Source organism: Perissodus microlepis, chromosome 11, assembly GCF_051167445.1.
Source record: "Perissodus microlepis isolate ML-2025 ecotype Zambia chromosome 11, ASM5116744v1, whole genome shotgun sequence".
Lineage (NCBI taxonomy): Eukaryota > Metazoa > Chordata > Actinopteri > Cichliformes > Cichlidae > Perissodus > Perissodus microlepis.
Window position 1 is genome coordinate 33,551,876 of NC_140471.1, and position 26,523 is coordinate 33,578,398.

Sequence of the window (26,523 nt, forward strand, 5' to 3'; positions counted from 1 at the left end):
CCACTTACGAGGACATTATACTGCTACTGTTCTATCAAAACTTTAAATGAATATCCTCATATGTGGCTCTCATTTTTCTTAAAAACAAAAATAAGGTAAAAAAACAAACAAACAAATTTGGTAATTCTTTGTTTTTACATTCATCAGGCCCCAATATGCCCAAATATCAAAGAGAAATTAAAAATGCATGCAGTGGAAGAGTTCGGGTCTTAGGAGGTTAAAGGCCATCAGGGGGGAAATCCTCTGGTTTAAAAAAACTGATTATATAGAGGTCTGTGAAGAGTTTAGTTCCAAGACTACGTTTTTAATATTTATGTTACATGCAGACGTCTGTGAGAATTCAAATAAGAAATTACAGAAATTACTCAGAAATTACAGCTTTGTGTGTGGCCTCTAGATTGCCAACTCGATCTATTATCATAAAAAATAATTCATCACCAGACAAACACTATCACCGGCAACATTGCAGTAGACAACTATATACAATCCCTGCTACAAAGCAGGGGTAATTAAAATAGACTGCCTTCAGAAAATGGCATGATTATCATAGCTCATTGATTTCTTTTTGTACTATTACCAAACAAAGGAAGAGTTTTTAAAAAACAGCTGGTCTGCCTCTGGTTTGGATTTCACTGTGAAGCCTATATTCATGAATTTGAGGCAGCTCGTTCAGTGAAAAAGGGACACTCGTCTGGCACAACATCTCTGTGACGGAGGCTGAAGAACATTTTTGCTGGTGCAGCTTTAAATAGAGAAGAGCCTCATCTTTCTCATTACCATGACGTCTAATGCAGCATGTGTAGGTGTGAAATATTCTCAGGTCTCTTGTACAGATGATCGCTGCACTATGAATAGACCCTGTGGAGTTCTGTGGTGTAGTTTATTCATGTTCGCTGCCTTCTTGACTCATATCAGACCTCACACTGCACCACTGAGCTTAACAGTCTGGAAATGATGAACTGTAATGGCTTGAATGCTCTTTTGTTTTATTTTTGCCTTTCAAGTGATCTTAATTATACATAGCCCCTAATTTCTAGGAGTCCTGGTGAAGATGGGGTCTTTCTTTGAGGTGTTTAAATAAGTAGTAAATCTGTTGGTGTGTGTGTGTGTGTGTTTTGCATGTGTGTGTGTGCGCGTGCAAATACATTTGTTGTTGAAGGTGTAAAAAATCTGTCTGACACGCGTTGCGGTTTTTCATTTTTAGAAGACGTCTAACATGGCACGATGGCAAACCACACACACTTCCTCTCACAAAAGCGTGTGTCCATGAATTTGTGCGTGTGTGTAGGTACGTGTGTTTTCAACGTACCGTTGAGACCGTTAACGTTGAATAATGTGCCCCACCCCGAGCCTAAATAAGCTCCTGTGTTTGATTTAGATCCATCACTCAGAAAACATGGATATGGTTCATTTAATTGTATTTTAATAGCTCAAATGGTATTAAAATGTTTTCACAAAGTGAGCAGTGTCACATGAGTAGTGTGTTTGCTCAAGGACTTACAGTGCTGACAAATACCTGTTGGGAATAGAGATGGTTGCAATGTTGACTCATGGCAGCCGGGGAGTTTCTGTAGCACTTGATTTATGTCTCAGTTTTTATTCTTTCCTGTGTCCGCTGCGGTTGAAAACCACCTTTCAGACATACATGGTATGAAAGCCATCATATCTGAGAGGGAGGCAGTTTTTCTAAATGAGACTTGAGTTCTAAGCAAAGCTGACAGCTCTTGATTGCATTTCATAGCTTGATGCTTCACAGCTGTAATCACAGTTGCACTCTGGAATATAATATGCTCACTTATGTGGCGTTTAAGGGATAAAAGATCAGGATTATGTGCATTTTTAGGGCTGTTTGAGTTGATTGTAAGTTGTAATGGGCATCTTATTTTCTCCACAGGGTTTGCAGGTCAAGGCTGATTATGTTCCTCTGCTTCAGTCTCTGGCCACATATGGATGGAGGCTTACTTGTGTGCTACCAACTCCTGTAATCAAGACTAACAGGTAATCCCATTGTCTGACTATTAAAGGGGGATCAAGTAATCTGTGACATCTAATGACCTCTGTTGGCAGCCAGGAGGAACTGCAGCAACTATAATGATGAATATTGCTTTAAGTCCATTTACAAGTGTGAACTAGAGCTGCAGGATTTCAGTGTCTTCCAAGAGGTTAATACTTACAACTATATGTATGTATATATTGAAATCTAAAATCTGTTTCGAGAGTTCTACACATTAGAAAATAAACACTAAATCCCATTTCCTTAATATAACCTTGTACAACCTAAAAACGCTTTATTTTACCCCATATGTGTGCATAAATCCCATGGAACAGGACTCCAACCTGGCCCACTGGACAGCTTTAGAAAATGTGAAGGAGGGGACTGATTTTGAACTTTTAACTGTATTTTAACTGTTTTATAACTTTTCCTACTAAAGAAGTTTAATATCATCATAACTTTAGCATGAATAACTAGATTAATTTCAGTAGGCAGCAAAGTAGTAACATAATATCTCACGTGTAACAAAAGAAACATCAAATGGAAATCTGGGTCTTGTGTAAAAAGCTTATCGTACAAGTTAAAATTCACATCTAAGGTTATAAACTTGCAGTTATATGCTACATTCCTGAAAACTGGCACATGGTGCGAAATATAATATGCGCAAGTTATTGTACAAAGAAATATGACAGTTCTGGCAGAAATTGACCTAAATCTCTGCTAATGTAGGCTGAGCTTTGAGCAGCGCAGCAGCTGCAGCTCTGACTGTTGATGGAAAATCTCTTCACAGAAATGTAACGGTTCCTCATCTAAGCCTGTGCTGACTCATCACTCATCGTTGCTGTATGAGTGTACATCCGCTTATGGTCAAAGGCCTCGCATGCTCTCAGTCACACTGAAGGCTTCACTTCAAAACAGAGTTTGTTCCACAACACGCAGAGGATGATTTGTGCCGTTTGTGTCATCCAATTCCTGAATGTTTTAGTCGTTTATATTTTTAACATTGTTGTAACACAATTTATAGTTTGTGTGCAACAGACGTTACATGTAAAGATGACTCAGTTCACACATAACATTGTGAAGACATGAAGCCTATATAACTCAGCATTTCCTGTAAATTATCTACCTGTTCCAATCATTTGATTGCATTTTATTTAACAGCCTATTTAACAAGCTACCAATAACAGGCATTGTTTGTGTGTTAACCTCAGATGTGAAAGACAAGAATTTTTAGCCTCCTAATTTAGACATTTTCTTAGCATTACCTGATTATTTATATCTCCCACTGTGGTTTGTAGCGCTAGAGAAAGCATATGACAGGGTGCCCCAGAGAGGAACTTTGCAACAGTAGCAGAAAAGTATGTGAGGACGGTGCACGACATACATGAGGGGAGGGACTCAGAGCCATCAGGAATCTTCTTCTTTGCAGTGGTGATGGACAGGCTGACAGATGAGGTCAGGCAGGAGTCTCTGTGGACTCTGATGTTCACAAGCAACTTTGTGATCAATAGTGAGAGTAGGGAACAGGTGGAAGAGAGCCTGGAAAGGTGGAGGTATGCTCTGGATAGAAGTCAGTAGAAGTAAGACGGATATGTGTGCGAATGAGAGAGACAGGTGTAACAGTGAAGATGCAAGGAACAGATGTAGTGATGGTAGACGAGTTTAAATGTCTGGGTCAACAATCCGAAGCAATGAAGTGAAGAAGAGAGGGCAGGGTGGAGTGGATAGGTGTGAGCAGGGCAGCAGCAAGTGGGACACGGTTGGGGCACAATCTGGTCTTGAGGCCTGCTATAATATATGGTTTAGAGATAATGGCACATACAAGAAGACAAGAGGCAGAGCTGAAAATGTTAACATTTTCATTGTGAGAGACCAGAATGGACAGGATTAGCAAGATCAGAGAGACAGCTCAGGTTGAGTGATTTGAAGACAAAGTTAGAGAGGTGAGGCTCAGAGGAGGGATAGTGGATATATTAGACTAATCTGCCAGGCCGGTAAGAAAAGAGGAGGACCACAGAGAAGATTCATGGATGTAGTGAAAAAGGACATGCAGAGGGTTGGTGTGACAGAAAATGAGCCTAGGTGTAGAGTGAGATGGAGGCAGATGATCCACTCTGGTGAACCATAAAGGAACCAGCCGAAAAAACCCAACCAAAGGAATACAAGGTGCACGAGTCCCCTGATATTACAAAAGTGTGTATGAGTTAGTCCCATGTGACCACAACTGATCTTTCTTATTTTTACATGTCAGTTTGTGTGATGAACAGCTCAGCAGTGTCCCTATGCTTTGTCATTTTTGATATACAAAAAGCTTCAAATGCTTGCAGATCACATGCAACATGTGCCAGAAATATCTTGATATAGTACACGCAGCCCCAAAATGCCATGTAACACTAACCTCAGCACAATGTCTCTGTGGTGCTACAATAAGACACATCCGCTAAAGTAATCTTTTTGAATCATGAGCCATGTCCAGATGCAGGGACAGGACACAACGTGTCACATAGTGTCAGGCAGGGATCTCACTGCATTTAGATGCTTCCCATCCCAGCTGATGAATTTTCATTCAAGTAAGGGCTCCATCTTGGGTAAAAAGTTTTAGTCCAGATTCTCTCTTTCTGTCATGCCCCTCAGCACCGAAAAGAAGTGGAAGAAATACGAAAAAGACTCCAGATCATGCCATCTTGATTTGTCAAACTTAGACTGTTGGCATCTAATTTATGCACCCATTTCAATTTAGAAAGCAATTTAATGCAGAGCAAGAGCTGCAGACAACTTACAGAAGAATCGCTTAAGAATAATCTCTCTGCACCCAGTATGAGGTTCAGTATGGGCTTGAGGAATGACGTCAGCTGACAGTAATTCTTTTAATGTGTATACAGACACGAAGCATCGTTTTAAGATCAGCTTTGAATAATGTGAAGCTGTCCTTTCGTAATATAGGGTACTTTGATGTATGCAGTAATTCTATGAGTGCAGTTACCGATTGTTTGCTCTGCCCCCACCTCAGCTGGTCATGTTTGCTGTTGTTACACTGCATCGCTGATTAATTACCTCTATTTTTTCATCCTGTGTTTTTTTCCTACGGCCCCCTCTCTCCTCTCTTTCAAAATGCCACAACACAACAGCACAACATGGCTAATTAATCAGAGTCGGCCTAGATACAGTACAAGACAGCGCTCATTTCTCTCCCTGCCTGAAAAACATTTTGCGCTCCAAAATAATGGTTGATGATCTATTTCAGATTAGCAGTAGTCATTACACTTGTTTTTGTGCTGTCGACTCCTCCATTTTTAAATGCAAAATTTGCAAATGCATGCTTTGCATAGTGTGAGGGTTTCCAGGCTGCACTTCATCTGGAGGGTTTAGATAAGTGTCACTGATCTCAGCAGCGTCTGAAATTAATGCTAACTGGTGCTCAGCGGCTTCTCCACACAACATTAATTCATGTAGTTGTCTCAGAGCATGCGTTCATGTTCTCCACATTCAATTAATGTAGATGGTAATTACATTTTAAAGCCATTCACTACAGTGACTGCAAATTTCTCTACATTAACTGGGGGGACAACAACAAGGGAGACAAAGAAGGTTCTGACGAACTTGTTCGTTATTGCAGGTATCCAAACGTATTAAAGGCTTAATATCGGGAATAGAGTGTGTGTTTTACACAGTGTGTTAGTTTTGTGGAGCAAAAATTTGCACCACTGGTGTTTGATTGCATGTGTCAGGTTTTTTTTGTTCTTTTTTTATTTCAAGAGGCAATTTCCAGCTGAGTTCTGTAGCGGGCTTTTCCCCCTTACAGATGAAGCCACCAGCAGGTACATTTACACATAAAAAAAGGCGCAGGCTATTGCTGTTCTGTATAGCTTCAGGTTATAATGGTGCAGCTGACACTGACAGCCAAAAGTAGGTTCAGTAAAGGCCTGTGATTTTCTAAGCCATCCACTCCTTTCTAACTTAATGGGCTGGGGCTTTTTGCTGGAAACTCCAGCTAGTTTTCAGCTCTGATTCACCAGTAAGCCATTCAGCATTCTTGACAGCTTAGAAAATAGCTTATGTATAAATGGTGGAAGGAAAGAGGTAATGGAAAAAAAAGAGGTTGTGGTAGGCTTTGGATGGTTTAGATAGTAAGCCTTCTGCTAAAGGAGTCTCAAGTCTATTTGATGTTGGGAAGGGGGAGATTTGTAGCAGGCTCCTAAGGTTCTGCAGTGATCATAAACCTGCCATCTTTCTTCAAGTGCAAAGTTGAGCAGGCGGCTTAAGTTTAGAAAGCATCCGACTTTTATGTGCATGTGTTATTGAACCTGTGGCAGATACTATCACGGGACATATCTCCTTTTAAGCCATATCCAATCATAGCAAGAGAAAATGGATTGAATAACACAGAAACAAACAATAAAACTGTCACAAAACAGGCTGTCACATGAGATAAGAGTTAGAACTGAGCGGGCAGCTATTTACTGAGAGCACAATGGGCTGAGAAAAGGGCTGCACATGACAAAATATGAGCAGACTGGAGAGTGAATGTGTGAGACAGGAAGCCCACTCAGAAACAAATCTGCATTTCCTGCCACAATTAATCTGTCAGTACTGTGCGAGTACTTCTGCAGATTATCCTTCTCAGAACACAGGAGTCAGACATGTGCATGGGAAGAAGGATTATGTCGGGGGAATACAGAAATAGAGAAGAAATGCGTGTTTAGAGCAGCAGAACATGTTCATAAGTTGCAAAAAGGCAGGCTGTCTGCTTACATGTGAGCTGCTTTTCTGCATCTTTCAGAGGCAAAGTGGAGAAATGATACTTACAGATGACAGCAGGGAAGAGGTTGGGCTACAAATGTGTGCCTATATCCTTAAATGTCAGATAAGAGTGTGAAGCATGAGCAGTGGCCGGCAGTTAATTTGACTATCTTGATGAATGGTCAAAAAGAGTGCGTGTTATCTCAGCATTTTACTCCAATCAGTTGTGCATATTTATCTTGGATTAAGAAAGCACTTTTTCAAGCACTCAGAAAGAAGAAAAATATTGAAATAAGAAAAATCTGTCTGTGCATTGCAGAATTTCTAAATGTTTAAACGTTGATGAGTAAAATGGTTTTTAAAAAATCATGTCTTGTTGAAGATCCAACAATTTCAGCTGATGGTCTGTTCTCTTTCCCTTTCTCTTTTTGACCCCGTGTCCTTTAGTGATGGAAGTCTGTCCACCAAACAGATTGTTTTCCTGCAGAGGCCCGTTTTAGGCCGAAAGAGGAGGGAATCAAAGGTACGTGACCTCACATTCCTCTTTGTATCTCTTGGATATCGTGGGATCTCCCACTAGTCGTTCTATCACCTGCTCTTCATACATCCAAGGTCAACATCACCTTTTGCTACCTCCAATACCACAATTTTTGTTTTAGCCGGCCAACACACAGCACTGGATAAATGTGAACCAGCACCTCTTTGTTTTAGATATAAGGCGCTTTCTAGCAACAGACAAGTGTGTTGTTTTGGGGAATGAGGCTTATAATTCTTTCTTGGCTAGCTTAAATAACAGTGATAACCTTTAAAGCTAACCTTTGTCTGCAGTGGAATGAATCTATGCTGATGCTTTCTGTGACCCGAATTTAAACTGGCATCACAGCAGCAAATTTAACAGACGCAAAGAGTCAGGGATTTGCTATCGTTAACAAGATTTTTTTTTTTTGCTTTTTCTGTGCAGTTTATCACTATCCCTGCAGTGTGTGTGAACCCTTCAGGAGTTGTTCAAGTAATTGAGGACATATTGCACTCAATTTTTGCCTGTTTGTTTGGTCAGTCCGAAGGCCTCAAGGCCACCAATAATTTCCCTCACAATAGCCTCAATTTCCTTCTCTGCATCAATGAGACTCGTCTGAATTAGCTAGTTATCCCAGCGCTATATTAGATCTACAGTGATCCATTCTTAATTAAGTCTGCCTACACTGCTTTGTGGCCAAAAGCATATTTGCAGAGTTACAATGCATTCCACTAACATACTAATGTAAATGTTTCAGAAATTAATCTTCAAGCCCCGAAGCAAGTCCAACAAGAACTGCATCAAAGATAGTGCAAAAAATAAGAAGAAAAAGAAAACAAAAGTTGAGAAGGAAACAGAAGATCCCAAGCCTCTTGATGACAGAGAGAAGGTCGAAAAGGAAGAAGATAAGAGTAGGGATAAAAAGGCGAACACAGCAGAGGGAGAGACAGCAAGAGAAAGTGAGACAATGACAGAGAGAGAGGCAAGGTGTGAGGAGGATAGAAAAAATGATGATGGTATTGAAATCAGTATGGAGACTGTCACAAAGAAAGATGGAGGAGCATCGACAAGAGACAAAGAAGCAGAAAATGGCACTGAAGAAGAAGCACTGGATGGAGAAGGATCAAAAGTGAACGGAGAGCCTTCTGAAAACAGAGAGTTCAAGGAAGTGATGAAAACCGTTGCAACTGTCGAGAGCAAGACCAAAGAAAAGGAGGACGAGGGCAGAGCGGAAGTTGAAGTTGTGATAGAAAATGGGATAGAGACAGATGAGGAGAAAGATGAAGGTGGAGATAATGCAGTCAGATGCAAAACGGAAGAATCAGTACACACGGAAATCATTGCCAAGGAGACTGTGGTTGATCCACAGGCCACGTGTCAAAGCCCAGAGGAGACCCAAGAGTAGCCCCAGTTGTTAAAGTTAAGATTCATTCCCCACCCTACCTCTCAAAGTCCCCATTCCTAAGAACTGGTTCCCAGTGTTGTCCCTAATCCAAATTAACAGGGCTTTGGTCCCCATCGCTGCAGCATTCTCCAAACCTCCCATTGCTCATTGATGATACCCCTCACATCCTAACTCAGTGTAGCTTGGAAAGAACTTCATTTAAAACCACACATACTGAATGTATATACTATCTAAAACAGGTAATGCTGATGCGGGGTAGTCAGGGTGGCGTCGCTGGATGAGGACGACCAGAGCACTGAGGAGGATGCCAAAATCAGAGCATGTGCAGAATGAAGCTAATGTTTAAAGGCCTGGTCACCCAGCATTTAAAATGTTTTCTAATGTGGATTCATTTTGATTACTGGATTTATTGTTTGCGAGGAGTGTTGCTGTTGACCAAATTGCTAAGAGTAAGATCAAACACTGTCTTGGACTCACTGCTAAAGGCGTTCCCCAAAGAAGCTTATTGGTAGCTTTCCATCTAAATTTACATGAATTTAGCCTCATCTATCAGACTGTAACCTGCTCCTGATAAATTGAATGGTTTGTTGACAGTTTTAGTGAAACAGTTTATAATGCAAATGCACCTTTTGAAAAAACTAAATGAACTTGTTTCTTACTGACAGCCAACCTAAGTTATATTTAGAATGGCTGCTAGCTTAAGAGCTTTTTTTACGCTCCCAGTGATGGTTTAAAATGCTGACAGCAAAACAACAGGGAGCAGACAGCCCAGACGATCTTATATTAAAGATGAAAGACGAAATGAAAGAAGCTGATTTAGTTAATGTGACTTAACTAATGCATTTAGCTAACAAGCTAGCAGCTTCTCAACAGGAACTGCTGCTACTGCATGTTGCTAATCTTCTAAAATCAGGTATTCAAAAATTAATAGATTCACTTTTTTGTGTTACTTCCTGGTGTTCCCAGGCCTTTGACAAGGCCAGGGGCTTTGTATTATTATTCTTGTTGCAGCCCACTTTTCAAATAGGGTTAAATAGCTAGCCTAAATGATGTTGTTTTACACAAACACAAATACATATAAAAATAAGTCCTAACAGAGAGAAAACAGAGCATGGTGAGCTTTTCCTGTCTTACAGCGATAAAGTTACCTGTTTGACCAGCTCGTACTGCTTTATGAAGCTGTGAAAACAGAAAAAAAAGAGGTAGGGTCTTGGCTGCCTCTTTAACCCATCTGACAATGTAAAGGGCAGGTAGGCTTAGAAAAACATCCTGAATCAACCTAAACCCTGCTCTTGTGTGAGTTCGAATGTGAAGGGATGAGAAAGCTCATAGAGGTGATGGGAAAGGCATTTGTTGCGACAGGCAATCCAAAGTAGGCTGAACAGATAATTGTTTACGCTGAGCTCTAAGCCATCAAGTGCTTCAAACAGAGCCGATAATCACTCTTTGGTGTGCTCACCTTGCATACAGAATGTTCCATATTCAAAGCCAAGCCAGATAAGGATGTGAAATTCAGCTGAATGTTTGCACCTCGAGGGCCGAACTCATATTCAGAGTTAGCTTTTACATACAGGAGATCTATTCCTGCGCAAAGTTGCATTTTTAATTACATTCCAGTCAGTCGCTGAAAATGAAAGTAGTTGTCAGTGTGGAAACGAGGTTAAGCTGTGTGGTCAGAACATGTCGTAGCCTCGTTGTTTATTGAGACCAGATTTGAGAGGTAGAAATTGAAATAAAGAAGAAGGCTGCAGTAAAAGAGAAAGACCACAGAGTATAAGAGTCAAATAAAAGAAATGAATAGGCTCATTTAAAGTAACAGCCGTTTGTGTCCCACATTCCCTGTTGAGATTTCCTTCATTATTTTACCTCCAGCTCTTTAAGCACCTCTTACCAGACATCATTTCTGACAATAACCAAGTCCTAATGTGCTGTTTCATGGCATCGTGTAGCTTTCCATTTTAAAAGGTGGAACAGGAGGGGAGGGAAGTGGCAACATTCACGGTGTGGAGCTCTCATTAGCTCACTAATGGATTTTGTCAGTGGGGTATCTGTCAGTAATCATGCATTTATAATGGGGGGTCACTTATTGGGAGGAGATATTGACAGCAAAACACCTCAATGTGAAGCAAATAGCCTTCATATTAACAGTGATGTCATGGGGAATCATTTGCACTGAGGAGGAAGAGTTTGTGTTAAAAAAAAGTGTTGCATTTTTGCAAAGAACTTACATCTCATCACAAAGATGTCAGAAAGCCTATTTATTAAAGCGTTAGCATTTGATTTATAAAGAACTTAAACTACCTTCTGTCTGGCTTTATACATAGTATAATTTGTCACAATTTGGATATTTTGTTTCATGAGAATAAATGATAGCTTGGTCAAGAAAAATGGATCCTTCCTGGAGAAGAAACTCTTCAATTACACACAAGTAAGATCGATTATGCTGAATAAGTGCTCTCCTTTCGGGAGATTAATCCACCCGCCGCTGAGATTTTTCAATGTAAAATGGCAGATGTTTTTGTGTAGAGTAGAATATAAAACTGTGACCAGTTTAGCCTTATCACTATACTGTAAATGGCCCACAGTCTGCTATTAGAAATGTCTTTTAGAGGCACCATGGTGATTTAAGTGTTTGTTATAGTCAAACGGGAACGTTTTGCTACAGTCAGTGTTGGTATTTTGAAGATGTTGTTAAATGTTTTATTGCTGGGATTCAGAACGACAGGATAAAGATGTGTGTGTCTATATGAAGGTATTATATTTTGGATCATTCTTAACATGTTTTGAACATGTGTTTTTTTATTGTGAATGTTCTGTTTTTGGACATTTTTATTGTGGGCTTTGTGTTGCCTCTGCTAAAGCTTGCAAAAATGTATCGCTGACTGACGCTTCCAGCTACCTCCCGAGGGCTGTTGTGGGTTTTGAACTGAGGGGTCGCTGCATGCGTGACCCCCCTGAAGCATATGCTCCTTGTCCTCTCGCCCTCCACTATGACGGAGACCAGAACTGTGAGCGTGAGGTCACCGCTAATGGCAGACGAGGTCGAGGGTCATGTTTGAGCCAGAATGGATTTTCCACAGCTGTACACAGGAGTTTGCACGAGCACGTGACAAATAACCACTCCGATATTGAATGAAGATATGAAGTCATATTATAGTCACATTATAGTATTCTCTTTTATTTTCTTTCCTTCTCCTTAAACGTCATTGACTCAGCTGCTTTTGACTGTTTGAACTTTAATAAGCATAATAATAAGCAAGAAATGTTTAATGCCACCTCTTGTATCAGAGAAGCTGACGAGCAAATAGGACTCAGTTGTCACTTTCACAGTTTTAGTCGGAATACGATAAATATAAATTATGAAAGGCAATACCAAAAGGCATCTTTTGATAGCAGACAAGATCTTTATGAATATTTGAGAAATTCCCCTGTTAAATCCTGGTCAGCTTATTTCCTCAGATTGAATAAATTTTTTCTTTCTCCCCAGTGTCACACTAAACATTTTAACTGTCATCCATCTGTTTTATGAATATGAATTTATTTCAGCGTTCCTTTCTTTCGCCTTTTTTGCATGTCTGCACATTTTTAATCTAAAAACTGTGACATATATTCCCTTTGGCATCCTGTGAAAACACATAGATCAGATCCGTCTTTATCTATGGGAACAGAGTTTGGAAAATGAAAACGATGAGATGATCTCAGCTGACACGAGTGCTTTGTGACTCCCGCTGCATTCCTGTTGTTCATCCACAAATATGGATGATCATAACCTTGACAAAAAGTTACAGCCGGCCCTGTATCCGTCCATCCAGCGTGGGGCCGTGGCCTTAGGGGGCTCCATCTCCCCCTGATAAGGGCTGATTGGTTGCTGTGCAGTCTAACCTCTGACATGAGTACACTCCAGAGACTCTGGGTAATTGTGATTTTTGTGGTCTACAAAAACAAAACGAAAAAAAAAACAGAGACAGGGAGAGAAAAGTGAGATAGGATCTGACACTTCATCAGTTAAATGATGTTGAACCGTGTTAACTTAGCCGTCTGTGAAAAGAAGGAGATCTAACGTTAGTATTAAATATACGGCCCTCTCCCCTTTCTTGTAAGGAAAGGTAACATACTGTCTTATATCAGCATAATTGTCTCTGAGCCTCAATAGTGGCGCTGGTGCAATCATTCTTGGTAATGCTGTAAAAAGAAAAAAAAACGTAATGGTTCATTTCCTGTGTGCTACTATGGTGTGTAATGGGCAGAGCAGAAAAGGCAGAACATGATTTAATAGGATGCCGTCATTTATTTGTTTTTGTTTTTTCTGTGTTGTCACTTTAGCTTGCTCACAGCCTCTGCAAAATGTATTCTTAGATTTTTGTCTCTGATGTGAGTTTTTTTTATCACCTCAGCTGCCATCTTGAATGTTGAGTATCTTTGATCATGTGCCGTTGTCTTTTGCATTGCTATCGCGGAAGAAAAAAAGTATTCTTTATCTTTGCTATCCTGAGTGTGTCAACATTCCTATTGTTCATGACATCTGTACAATTTGTATATTATAAAATGATTTATATTTAATGTGTACACGTGTCCGTGCTTCTTTTATGTGAAAGTTTTAAAGGAGCCTTGCTTAGTGAGACAGCTGCAAATAAAAAGTAGTTAAGGGGCAAACATGCTAAAGCATTTTCATATATTATACTTTATTTATGAGTATGATTTATATATTCATTGAAATAAAACAGTGAAAGGAGGAAAAAAGCTTAAATACTCTGGTGTTTTTGCCCCGACATTAGATTTAAAATGCCCTCTTCTCCAAAACTTTCACTTCTATGTTTGTACAGCATTTCGTATCATTATGGCTTTGTTATGACTCCTCCTGTAGGCCGACAGTCAGAGTTCTTCATTAAAATTTGAAGCTAATGAAGATTCAGGTTGCAGATACAGTAAAACATAAGTACACTTACCTCCATCTGGCCTCCTGTAACAAGTAGATCTATTTGTCACCACACTGCTGAAACTGCCCTGAACCTCAGATGTGAGCTTGGGGAAAGACCTACAGAGAGCCATTACACACTTCCTATTAATCCCATTGTATAGACATTGACTGCAATTTAGCCAGAACTCAGCAAGGGACACTCATGACAAAGTGCAAAATGGAAAGTCATGAACAGAGTTAAATAGCTAAAATAATATTTACACCAATTTCCAAACAAAAGGTTTGAAAGCTTGTTTTTCATACTTTTTTTTTTTTTGTTACCATCCAGGAGTCAAGATCTTGGGTTATTATCTCAACATTTAATTCAAACATCTGAGAAAATAATTTGAAATTTCAAGTGATTAAATTAAAACATTTAAATAATCAAAAATTCTGGCTAAATTCAGTAGCAGAAGGTTCCGTTCAAAAAAAGCCTTTTTGTTTCAACATCATATACATTATATAGTATAGTAGTTTTGTGAATATAGCATTGATATGTAAATTGAAATAAAATTAATGTTTTTTTTGTAATTTAAAAAAAAAAAAAGACAAGGAGCTACTAGTGCCCCAAAAAGACTAGGTTTTCTGCTAAAGCATGCTAATGCATGCACAGCTGTGTGTAAGAAGCAGGAAGGTGTGGTGGTCAACAGCTCACTGTATAAACTGCTTTGAGCAACTTTCCTAAATAATAATAATAATAAAAATTCCCCACAAAATGCTCAGTTTTGGGCAACAGCTCATGCAAGAAATTCTTGCAAGCAGGCCCTCCTTTGACTTTAGAAGTCCAGGGAGTGGGAGCTTTCCTGTTTCAGTTCCTGGTGATTTACTCATCGATGGGAGGAAAGCAAAAGTGAATCCTTCCATTCATCAACCACTTGTTCAATTCAGGGTTGCAGCTGGCGCTTGTCCCAACTGTCACAGGCCAAAGTAGCAGAGTGCACCCTGATTCGGGTTGCCAGTCTGTCGCAGGACTAATACAGAGAGAATGAGTCATCCACACTCATATTCACACCTTTGGGTCTTTTTAGAATAACCAGTTAAATTAAGAAGCATGTCTTTGGACTGCAGGAAGGCACAGGGAGAAAATGGAAATGTTACACAGTTTTTCCTGTGAGGCAACTCTCCTAACCACTGCACACTGTGACTAAATTCTTCAACTTCTATTAGAGATTCTTTGAGTGCCACGTCTATCTCTTATAATGTCTCCTATACCAATTTAGTTATTCAATGTAACAACATAAGTTTCCTCTTCTGTAAAACTACGATTCTGAGAAAAAATGTATCTGACCACAAAATATTTCTGCAGAATGTTAGAAATGGAAGTTTAATATTTCAAATGACACCTCAAACACAAGGATATTCATACACAGCACAAGTCACACTGTGGCATATAGACATAAGATCGTGTAAATGGCTTTCAAAGGGTACTAGCAGCAGAAAAGAATTTGAGCCTTCCAGCCATCTACGCACACCCTGCAGAATCATGAAACACAATGGCTGTCCTTCATAAAGTGCTCTGTGTAAGAACCCAGAAAAGAAGTTATTCAGAACGCAGAGTTCTCGCTCTGCACAAGGACAGTCTATCCTTGGAGGACTACAGAAAGACGTGAAATGACAACTTCAGGCCACTGAACACAGAGAAAATGTTGAAAGAAGCATAATGCAGCAGAGAATTATAGCCTCAAATTAAGATTTTCTCTCTGTGAAAGGATCATTTTTAAAGTTCTGCTCCATCTGGTTATTACCTTCATTACTGTGTGAACCTTAGAATAGATCAACATGATAGTTATTACACACTAACACCACAAAAATACCACTTTTGTTCTCTTGTTCTTATATCAAAACAACCCAATTCAGGCTGAAAACTGTCCCTTATGCATCACAGTATCACATAAAATCTCTGACCGACACGCATTATAATAACCCTATGGTGCTTCTGAGCTGAACTATATTTACAGTTGATTCAACACAGCCGGTGTGATCTATAAGTCATGAGCTGAGAGCCCAGGGGAGAGTAAGGTCATTACGAGGAAGGCTTTGCCTTCAACCAAAACACCATATCCATTCTCCTCACTGCAGGAGGCATTAATGGCTCTTGAGGCAGATTGGGGACCCACCGGAGAGCCACTAAAATGGTAAGGAACACAGTGATCCTGTGGTTTGTATATTAAACTTGTGACCTCAGGGTGCTACATCCACAAGGTTCCACTCCAGGGCCCACAGGTAATGACATAAAACAGTTTGCTGAGGGAAGCACGTTTTTGAATAAGGAGGTTTCTCTGTGGCTTCAAAAAATGTTGTTTTCATGCATATGCTGGGGGATGCTGTAACAGTGTTCAGGCAGGGGTTGACGCTGTTCCAATGCTGTCCCCAAAGGGTCTCTGGAGTGGAGCCTACAGCGCTGCAGTGTTTTCAGCTATGGAGTGATACATCTAGAACTCACAGCACTCAGTGAATAAAATCAGAGTACAATGTTTATGTTGCCAGCATCTTGCCATAAAACTCACTGTTACAGGTGAGATGTTGGTTAAAGTCCCTTTCAGTGCAGCACTGCCATCTAGTGACTAACTGAGGCCTAATGCAAAGAGAAATTATTTTCAAAAGACTGAACTCCTAATGGTTTTGTTAGTATTGGTGCTGAAATGATTAGTCAGTTAATATTTATTTGATTGAAAAAATCCACTGTCTAACGTCTATTCTGTAATTAGTAGAGTCAAATCCAATTCACTTAAATCCAATGTTCATCAAAGAGAGAAAAAAAAGTCTAAGAGTGTTGGCAGCACTGCTGTAATACACAGAACAATGACTTTACATTTTTTCAGTTTGTGGAAAAATGGCAATGTTCATCTTTTCATAATATGAAATTATTACAAAGAAAGAATCTTTCGGTTTTACAGAAACATAATGTCCAGACTTTAACTTTAAATATGTCTAAAGGGGGACTTTAACGGTCTCATATATATAACCAAAGCCATTTTCACACAACCCTGGACTTTTGGGGGTTTTTTTTAGAGAAGCAGAGATTACCCAGCAGAGGTTCATGTCAAAATGTGAACACCTGATTGAGTGAGAATGGACATTGTTGTCTTTAACCTGCCAGCTCCCTGCTACAAAGTCTGTGTGGTGTCCAGTTGAAGCCATGTGAGAAATAGAGCATTCGTGCTGCCTTCTGCAGACTCTATCCATGCAGCACGCTTATATGAAAAATACTCAGAATTTCCACTACATGTGAGAGAGGACAACTGTGGACAATATTCTCACCGAATTAAAGACGGTTTCTTTTTTCCTTTTAAAGTTGCATAACTTTATTTGAATATTTATTTTCGTAACAACATCAATGAAGGTCGACTCTTTCAACCCAAACTGAAATCTTTCCTCAAACCTACCTGTGATGTTTTGCCCAAGCGGCAACACCCGCAGCCATAAAAGCCAATGTGTGATTGCCAACAACTGCAGGTCCTCCAGGAGGCATTTGAGACTGACTCAATCCCCAGAGACTCCTATGTTAAAATGTTCAACTTTAGTGCTTTAAAAACATTTTTACACACACACAAAAAAAAAAATAGAAAATAAAAAACACTTTGAGCCTCTATGGATCATTTACTCCTTCAGAATAACTCTGAGGAGAGTAAATGGTTTTTAGAACTACTTCAAGCCAGTACACAGAACATCTCCACTGTGTTAGTGCTTTTTGAAGCATTTTTAATGGATCATCTGATTTACATTATAACTCAATGTTGCACAGACCATCTAAGAAGTTTATGCTTTATTTTTGCTGAGTAGAATTCTAGTCAGTGGCCAATATGTGTGTCTGTGGAGCTGATAACTTATCCCTTTTATAGTAGCTTCTTGCTACAAAAGACCAAAATGCTAACTTCCAAGATCATATTCAGGGTCTATCTTTTATACCGTCTTTAGTTTTATATTCAGTGTGATGACTCAGTGACTGCTCAGGCTGGAGCACCTATCGTAAATGTAGAAGCAGCTTTGAAGCTTTATCCAAACAGTGGCTTAGGAAATAATCAGTAGGGTAATTTAAAAGTTTTGGGGGTTTTGGATTATTGCACTCATTTCTCTAAAAATCCACCTTGTGTTGCTGGTGCCCTTAGCATATTCATATCTCTAGTCTAATCCATTAACTTTATCACTTTATTGTTTTTTAACTGAGTTTGGCTGCATATAGCCGAGTTTATAATGACTTTCACAAGAAAGATGTTATAGACAGAAAATACGTTTTTTGCACCTTAGGCGATCTGGGCTCATATATATCATTTCCCTTTACTTTTTAGACATTTAAGGGAAAATGCAAATGATGGATGAGATGTATTTTTACTTTAAACACAACTATATGCCATGTGACCCCTCCTCCTGTCGAAGTCAGCATCTCTGTTTTTCTGAGGATGCCAACAAGTGCACTTGAGCATCAGCACCAGTAAGTACACTTTGAACTTAGATATGAGGTCAGCACTGCTGTATTAATTATCACAACCAAGAGGCCCTATGTAGATGAACCCTACGTGAGAGGCTGTAATCGCTTTTCCTTGACTTGCAAAATGTTCTGAAAACCATTACCTCGGAGTTTGATAACATCCTCCACTTCCCTCCCCAACACTCCGTACGCACTCTGTGTTAGCAGATTAACTGCTCACCGATTAATTAGCAAAATTACCTCTGTGTGTGCCAATCGGTGTCTTATCAACCTTTGTCAGGCCTTAAACTGTAAATTAATTAATACCCCTTCTCTTGTCATTTCTTAATTACCTTAGTTCCAGTAGGAATTCTAGGAAATGGTTGTGTCAGCGGCTCATGCTTGTTATGACTTTACTGTGAACTCATTGGTTCACTTGACAGGATATGAAAACATGCCGCTCTCATGCTGATGAGGGGATGACATGGTGGATCTTCAAATGAGGGCTTGATCTGAGGCAGAGCTCCTTAATCGTTTTGTTTTTGATGTTGAAGGTGACACTCGGCTATGTTTTTGACAAATGAAAAAAACATAAGACATTGCAGGTCCTGAAAAAACATCACAGGGAACGTCACATTTCAGATGAGCTTTTTTATTATTCATCTTCTTTGAGTTTTAGATGTTGGACTGAGCTTCTTAGCTGGCAGTCACTGTGGAAAAAAATACAAATCATGCATTTATAAAGCAACAGCAACATTTTGTATACACGACCAGTTATGTGACATTTAAATATTTCACTTCTGGCTTCATTACTTTGCTCTAAATCTCTGACAACTTTTGTAGCAATAATTAATTTGAGTATTCAGTTGTGAAGGACTTTGTGCATACGGAGAAATTTAAAGTTTTGTTATGAGCAAGTACTTGGAGACAATGGAGAGAAAAAACTACCTTATAAAACCAGCTGAAATTTCAGCCAACCTCTACTGAATAATTCACCTCTATTGTCTTTCAGAACATACGGTACAAAGAATGGCTAAAATCACGTAGATTTCAGCGCCTAACAGTGGCAAGTTAGCAATGTAAGCAAGAAAATATTCTGAAGCATTCCTGCGTGTTACACTTTTTTCTCACTAATACTGACTTGTGAAATATATCGGAATGTTTCCAAACATGTGAACATCTGGCGGTAAAGTTCCTCAAGTAGTCAAACCTCCATCTCCATCATACAGAAACATCTGGAGAAAATTTCATACGATCATCAAAAGCTCTTAAGCTAATTAGAAATCCTGAGGCAGAGTCACTCAGCTGGCTGCGATTTTAAAAACACTCAAAATACCACATGTGTAGTGTTCTGGGATACAGACATGTTCTCTGTTTGTTATTACATATATGTGCAAAGGCATCATGTAAAAATAGCTTTTTTTGCAGCTTTTTGCAATTCCAGATTTCATTGAGCTGATATTATGTCTGTAGGTTAGAGTCAATGTTACCATTTTACCATTTTGGTTTGGTAACATGTCTGAAATAAAATTGTTCTCTCTTCCACAGATCATCTCAAATATAGCCCTTCACACACACATTCATGTAAATCTTCACAATGTGTGCTTCACCAAATATTTGTAGTCTAACAATTTAACCTTCATCTTACCTGTTGAGATGCACAGCAGTGGAAACGCACATCATTCAGGGTGGAGTCGTCCAGGCCATACTGGTATTCTTCCATCTTGGTCTCGATGCCACAGATCCCTCCACCAGGGCATTCCTCACTCCAGTGGCCATACTCTCCCCATCCCATGCCGGGCCCCTCCAGTGTTGGGTTACTGCTGCAGCGGAACCTGATGTTGTTGACGGCCGTGTCATCACCAAACAGATCCTGATGGGGTTCCACACGAATCTGGAAAGAGGTTAGCACTCCGCTCGGGCAGTACTGAGGCTCGGACCAGTCACCGAAGCTGGGCAGGAACATATTAAATAAGGGAAAATGAAGGGGAGGAAAATAAACTTGACATTTAAACATCCAAAACATATTTATGATTGTGGCAGAAGCAATGCTTTCATTTCCTCTCTGAACGTAGCACAAAACTATTAGCCTCCAGCATCCTGCTGCTTCCAAAGTACCTGTTGAAAGGAAGCACCTTGAACCATAAAAATTACAAAATATTACACAGATCATTAGAAAGTGTGGATAGCTCCAACCTCAACATTTTGATCATACCTCCTGAAATAAAACTTGTACAAATGAGGCCACTTTCCAATAAGACACATAAAGTATTTATTAGCCGTACCAACCTGAAAATGGTAGTAAATCTGTTGTGAACAGGTTAAATGAGATCTTCACAACAGAGAGAATCCAAACTGCTAATGTGAGTGGCACAAACAATCAATGCCATCAGAAATATGACCACAGGGATTTATGCTTGATCTACTGTGGTTTTTCTACATAAATGACTATGGAATACTTAAATATCATTTTTATGCTTGTTTTTGCTGATCACACAATTGTATCCATGTATGCCCAATTCAGGAACTTTAGGGAAAAAACTAAATGCAGAAGGCACAAATTGTAAATGGACAAGGAAATGAAAGGAATGGGTGGCATACACTCATGAGAAACTAAAAAGACAAAGAAAGACAACAAAGCAAAAAATATAACAGGGACCAGAACATAAAAAATACATGAAAAGCATGTCAGCTTATTTAGATAAAACTGAAGGCTGTCTGTAATGTTTCACCCATAAATCTGTCTGTCTGGCTCAGATTATGAAAATACTCTGTACTGTCACACTTCTCCATGAATACTGAACAGCAGTGAACCCTTGTCTAACACAGTGCATCACAACTTTTCACATCTACTGCTCATTATTATCTGTATGAAAAGTTTGGAAAGACTCGCCTACACTTAAGAAGAAAGAGCCCTTTCATATTATTTATTAATGGAGATCTGCTTCTGAAGCTTTCAAACTACCTTGTATTTCATCTCTCATTTCAGTCTGGTTCAACAGATATTCCACATATGCATTAACTTTGGTAAAACTGGTTTTCTGTACACTTTCACATGGAAAGACATTCAGTCTATTCTCAAGTTAGAGATATATATGCCTCTATCTCACCCTAGCATCATCCACTGCTACATCAACCATTTCTGCATGTCCTCTCTCAGTGCATCCATCTTCTCTGAGACCTTCGTCTTTTCCTCCTGCCCGGCAGCTCCAAATTTATCACGTTTTGCCCAATATATCCACTATCCCTCTTCATCACGAGTCCAAACCATCTCAGCATCACCTTTCTAACTCTGTCTCCAAACTGCTTGATCTGAGCTGTCCTGCTGATGTTCTCGCTTATAATCTTGTCCATCCTGACCTCTCCGAGTAGAAATCTTAACATCTTCAACTCTGCCACTTCTGTTAGTGCCACCAACTCCAAACCATAGATGACAGCAGGTCTCACTATGTGTTAAACTCTGTATCTACTCCTTGTAGCTTCACTGTTACACCTGTTCTCTCTCTCTCATTCACACACATGTATTATTTATTGCTTCTACTGACTTTGAGTCTTCTCTCTTCCACCTCCTCCCTATTCTCACTAAAGACTACAATGTCATGTTTATTATTATTGTTATGATTATTGCTATTATTTCATAAGTTAGTCACATTTTGTGTTTAATATGTTGTTTTGCTGCCCATCTGTTTGTAGAGAGTTTGTGGAGGGTTTTGTTTTTCTGTGATGCTTCAAAAATAACCAGAATGAGATTATTCATAAAATAATCTAAAAATCTTGTTCTTTTTAATACATTACAATACAAATTTATTTCATTTCACTGTATTTTTCTTTTGTAAAATCTTCAAATATATTCTACCTTTGTAATTTAATTTGTGTCAATTTATTTTTCACATTTAATCTTTATTGTGTATTGTATTGTGTCTTTCTTTATTTTGGGGTATCTTTATTATTTGAGACCTGATTTGAAATATGTAGTACTTTTTGGCAAGAAAATTTAGGTTAATATATAAAAAAAACTTGTATACCAGGTACACAATGGTATTTCTTTTAAAAATTGCTTTTACATATGTTACACCTAACCTAGACTAAAACACCTCCAAATTTCATAATCTGGCAACCCAAATTGTAGTTCATGGCTTATAACTGAGATTTAATGCACGAATAAACAGTTCAGGCAAATATTAAAACTGAATGGATATTAGTGTACTTCATGACTGCTTACTAGCCAGTGTGGGACTCAATAGTGTACAGGAAGTTGCGGTTTCCATCTTTTGCGCAGACAAGGCGAATCCCATTCAGAGCAGTGTCATCACTCCCGTACTGGTTAGACTCCACCTGAGAAAACAGAGGACAGTTCCCAGAAGCAGAAACGATTTTCATCAGTCCAGTTTGTTATCGGCTTCTCGGTAAAGCAGCTGATACATTGAGGATAAAAGTTCACATCAGGTTACACAACACTTTCAGGTTCCACTTTCATCTTTGCAGAGTATCTGAGGCAGTGAGAGAAATCCAGTATCTACACTGCATGCTGTTTAATGCACAAAAAAGATTTCGGCTTTCATCTTCTTTACTAGAATCATGCGATGAAGAAATCATCAGGCCAGTATGGAGAGAATGAACAATTAAGTTTATGGTAAATATGATCTGGGAACCAAAATTAGATTTTTAATTAAAAATTTCAAGTTTATTTATTTCATATCAATTTTTTCATTTCTTCTGACAATAAAGGCTCATCAAAAGTCAATCAAGCAAACATATGAATTAACCAGTAAAAGGAACAACAAAGAGAGATGAGCAATAATCCAGAAAACAAACATCTAAAATAAATAAAGTATCATAAATTGAAGCATGGAAGTAAAATCAATTCCTCAATTCCTGTTAAAAATGGTGAGACAAAAAACAAAAAAACTGTGTAAACAACAGCATGTACCAAAAGTATAATAATGGCTACGATATCTTGATCTTCATGAGAAGTTTTTTGAAGAGTTTTTTTTTCAGGGTTTTTTTTGGGTGGGGTGTTTTTGGTTTTGTGTATTTTTATTTAATATTCAGTATTACTGGGTTGGAAAAATAAGTGAAATGTGAAATTGCTGGAAGTGTAAAACCATCAGATAATGCATTCGTTTGTCATATCAGCGGCAGTAGATGCATTTTTAATCAAAGTAAAGTTTTTAGCATTTTTGAGAGACGTTGTTTTACCCTGACACTGAATCCAGCAGCAAAGAAACTCTCTGGGCACATCTCTGGCCAGGTCCAGTTTCCAAACCTCTCTCCGTTGTTCACAGTAAGCAGAGATTTATACTCCCTGCTGTTGAAAGCCACTCCAGCTCGCTGCAAGAAGTTCTCCTGCTTCTCACAGAACCCAGCGGACAGCCCAGCCAGCACGGCCACAACGGCGAGCAGCCTTGTCATATTGACAGCAGTGAGTCAGTGTTTCAATCTGAAAGGCCAACTAACAAGTGAAAGGGGCCTCGGGCTCAAAGCTCTTATAGCTTCCCTGTTGATTCTGAAATACACCACTTGTAGCAGGATGAATCATTTACAGAGGAACATTACAGAGTGATGTGGGAATAAACAGCTGGTGTTGGAACAAGAAAAGATTTTGATTTTAGTGACATTTGGAGAGATGAAGGCTCTGTTTTTTGGCTTTCAGACCACTCATCTTTTACTTCACAAAATGCATGGAACAGAAACTCTATAAGGACATATTTCTGCATAATCAAACCTTTGCACTTATAAATTCTTGAAGTTGATCTTGCAAGGATTAGAACTGTTAAATACTATTCCCAACAAATATAGACTGCAGAGTTTGTCTGCTACAACTACAACTGCTACAACAGAAACAGTGTCTATTAGTAATGTTGACATACGCTGCTGTTCATTTTGTACAAGGCTGACACAACACCATCAAATCCACTAAAATAATAACCAGGTTCCCATAATTAGACTCTTTCTTAGAACTATTGCTGATGCATTTCAGTTTGGAAAGGGCTTTTAAACATCCCCAAACTACAAATCTCACAAATTTAACTGGGTTAGGGTGTGCCAGGAGAAAGTCATTTCTTTTCAGAAAGAACATTAAAGGATAACTGGAGTTAGTGAGTAAACCTACAGGCAACTCTTTAGGGAAAAATCTGCAGTGTACAGATGACTCAGAGATAGAGCTGTTTGGCTTCAGTAACAGTAGGCACATTTCAGAACAGCCTCAGACCAGCTGTGAGCCATGGCGGGAGAAGTGTTGCTTTGTTGCCTCAGGGCACCGGCTGTTTATAAAAGATGAACCTAACCACCATGACATCTTTCACTGGTTTGTGGACTACTGTTGAAAACCATGAATTGAGCATTTTGTCCATCACTTTTTTTTTTCATTAAAGGTTGAGCTGACTGAAAAACTGAGGTCAGCACACACACATACAGTAGTGGTTTATCAGTCTGAAAGTAGTGGTGCTCATTTAAAAGAAAAATCATCCTGTATTAATTAATATAGCATGACATAATCCATGTTTTCACATAGATTTCTATACAATCTGGCTTCTTTTTGAAAACAGAGCAGTCGCTCCCTGTTGACCCTAGAAAGAAGTTTATGGCATCTTGTCTGGTTTCATTCCCAGAAACTACATCAGTCATGTTATAACCGTTCCTTGAAATGCAGGGCTGTGTAAATTACATAAAGAAAAGCTTTACTGGAGTAAATTTATTTACAAAGTAACAATAAGTAAAAACACTTTAAAAAATGTAAATGAAAACAGAAGCACATACACTTTGGGATCTCCAAGCCAATAACAATGAACATAACCACTCCCACTCTTTCTAGAAACCATAGTCTCTTTGGTTAACCACAAAACAGGCGAAAAGGTTGTTAAAGATAAATTGACAACTGCATTATAGGCATTAAAGTCACTTTCCAGAAGCACATTTCAAGCTATGCTCAACAAAATCCAAACCTAACCACCACCCAGCACAGAGCCCAGCAGCCAAAAGGCAAAGCCCACCTGCTGCTGGATCTAGATATTGACTAAAGAACAGACCGATGTTTGCATGTCACATTCAGACCTGGAACACACGAAGAAAGCAAAGAGAGGGCCAGCAGCTCTGTTCCAACAAAAGGACAAAAGATCAGAGAATGTAACACATTTTACATCCAGTCATTGATTCAATTCAAGTAAAAAGAGCATGAAGATAATCTGAGCGCATCCCCTGAAAGCTGAACACAGAGTGGAACATTAACCCTCATCCTACTGACATATTTAATATACACAGACTACTGATTGAGGTCCTCCAAGAATAAATTAAGAATAAACCTTATTTCTTTTCAGAACATCATTAATGTCATCCAAGGGAGAATAGTATCCAAGACTAGTATTATTACAAAAAATATATAATTAATATGCAAATTAGAAATTACAATTTTACCAGAACTGCAATTACCTAAAAGCTTGTTTAATATCCTCTGACTCTGACATCATTTATTTTTCAGAAATCTCAAGTAAACATGATTTGTGTTGGATTTATAAGATGAAACCAATCGATGCAATTCTGACCTCAACATGAAATACTTGAAATAAACACACAGTAAACATCGTGAGGCCCAGACATCTCTCGGGTGAGTCCTGGTCTCCCCCGGCGCCTCCTCCCAGCAGGTCGTGCACCTCAGCTGGCTCCTTTCAATGAGGAGGTGACTCGGCTCTACTCTGAGACATTCACGAATGACCGAGCTCCCCACCTTATCTCTGAGACTGAGCCCAGACAACCTTCAGAGGAAACTCATTTGTGCTGTTTGTTTCCGCAGTCTCATTCTTCAGTCACTGCCCACAGCCCATGACCACAGGTGAGGGTAGGAACATAGATCAGGCTTTAAATCAATAGTTTTGCTTTCACACTCAGCTCTCTCTTCACCGCAACAGACTCGTACCACATCTGTGCCAATCTGTCTGTCAATCTCCCACTCCACTCTCCCTTCACTCAGGAACAGGATCCCAAGACTTAAACTCCTCTACTCTGGGAAGCAACTCAGGAACTGCCTAGATTTGAATGGAAACTCCATTCTTTTCTGGCCTACAACCACAGCCTCAGACTTGGAGGTGCTGATTCTTATCTCAGATGATTCACACTTAGTTGCACACCACCCAGTGTGCAGGAGGAAGCTGAGAGAACCACATCATCTACAAAAAGCAGAGATGAAATCTTGAGCCCACACAATCTGATACCCTCCAACCCTTGGCTGTGCCTCACAATATTGTCTATAAAAATTACACGACCAGGAATGAGCATCATTTGCAAACCAAAGGCTCTCTATGGTTGCACAGGGACAAGAAACAACTAAAATATGACAAAAAATATACCTCTGGGTTCTACATATTTTTTAACCCTCATCCCAGTCAGGGGAATGAGGGCTGGGGGTTAAACAGCACACTGACCTTTAATATACAGTATAAACAAAGAGTTGTGCAAAAAGAAGAAATGGAGTGTGATGGAATGAGCTAGTAGACGCAAGGATCTGAAT

The 26,523-nt window shown here is 39.2% G+C and overlaps 2 protein-coding genes across 2 annotated transcripts in view; one reads left to right on the plus strand and one right to left on the minus strand.

Annotated features, from left to right (window-relative positions):
* rftn1b (raftlin, lipid raft linker 1b) overlaps nt 1-13,219 on the plus strand; it is a 121,775-nt gene extending 108,556 nt beyond the window's left edge. The window contains exons 8-10 of the mRNA XM_084944295.1: nt 1,895-1,998; nt 7,181-7,256; nt 8,008-13,219. Coding sequence (XP_084800421.1) covers nt 1,895-1,998; nt 7,181-7,256; nt 8,008-8,655 — 828 coding nt within the window. The 3' untranslated portion in view covers nt 8,656-13,219. The remainder of the gene's footprint in view (nt 1-1,894; nt 1,999-7,180; nt 7,257-8,007) is intronic.
* Nucleotides 13,220-18,654: 5,435 nt separating this feature from the next.
* LOC146378315 (vitelline membrane outer layer protein 1 homolog) lies at nt 18,655-23,487 on the minus strand. The gene is made up of 4 exons (XM_084945081.1): nt 23,220-23,487; nt 22,243-22,355; nt 19,669-19,972; nt 18,655-18,730 (listed from the first exon to the last, which is right to left on the minus strand). The coding sequence occupies exons 1-4, from the start codon at nt 23,430-23,432 to the stop codon at nt 18,728-18,730; spliced, it is 633 nt and encodes a 210-aa protein (XP_084801207.1). The 5' UTR covers nt 23,433-23,487; the 3' UTR covers nt 18,655-18,727.
* Nucleotides 23,488-26,523: the final 3,036 nt, after the last annotated feature.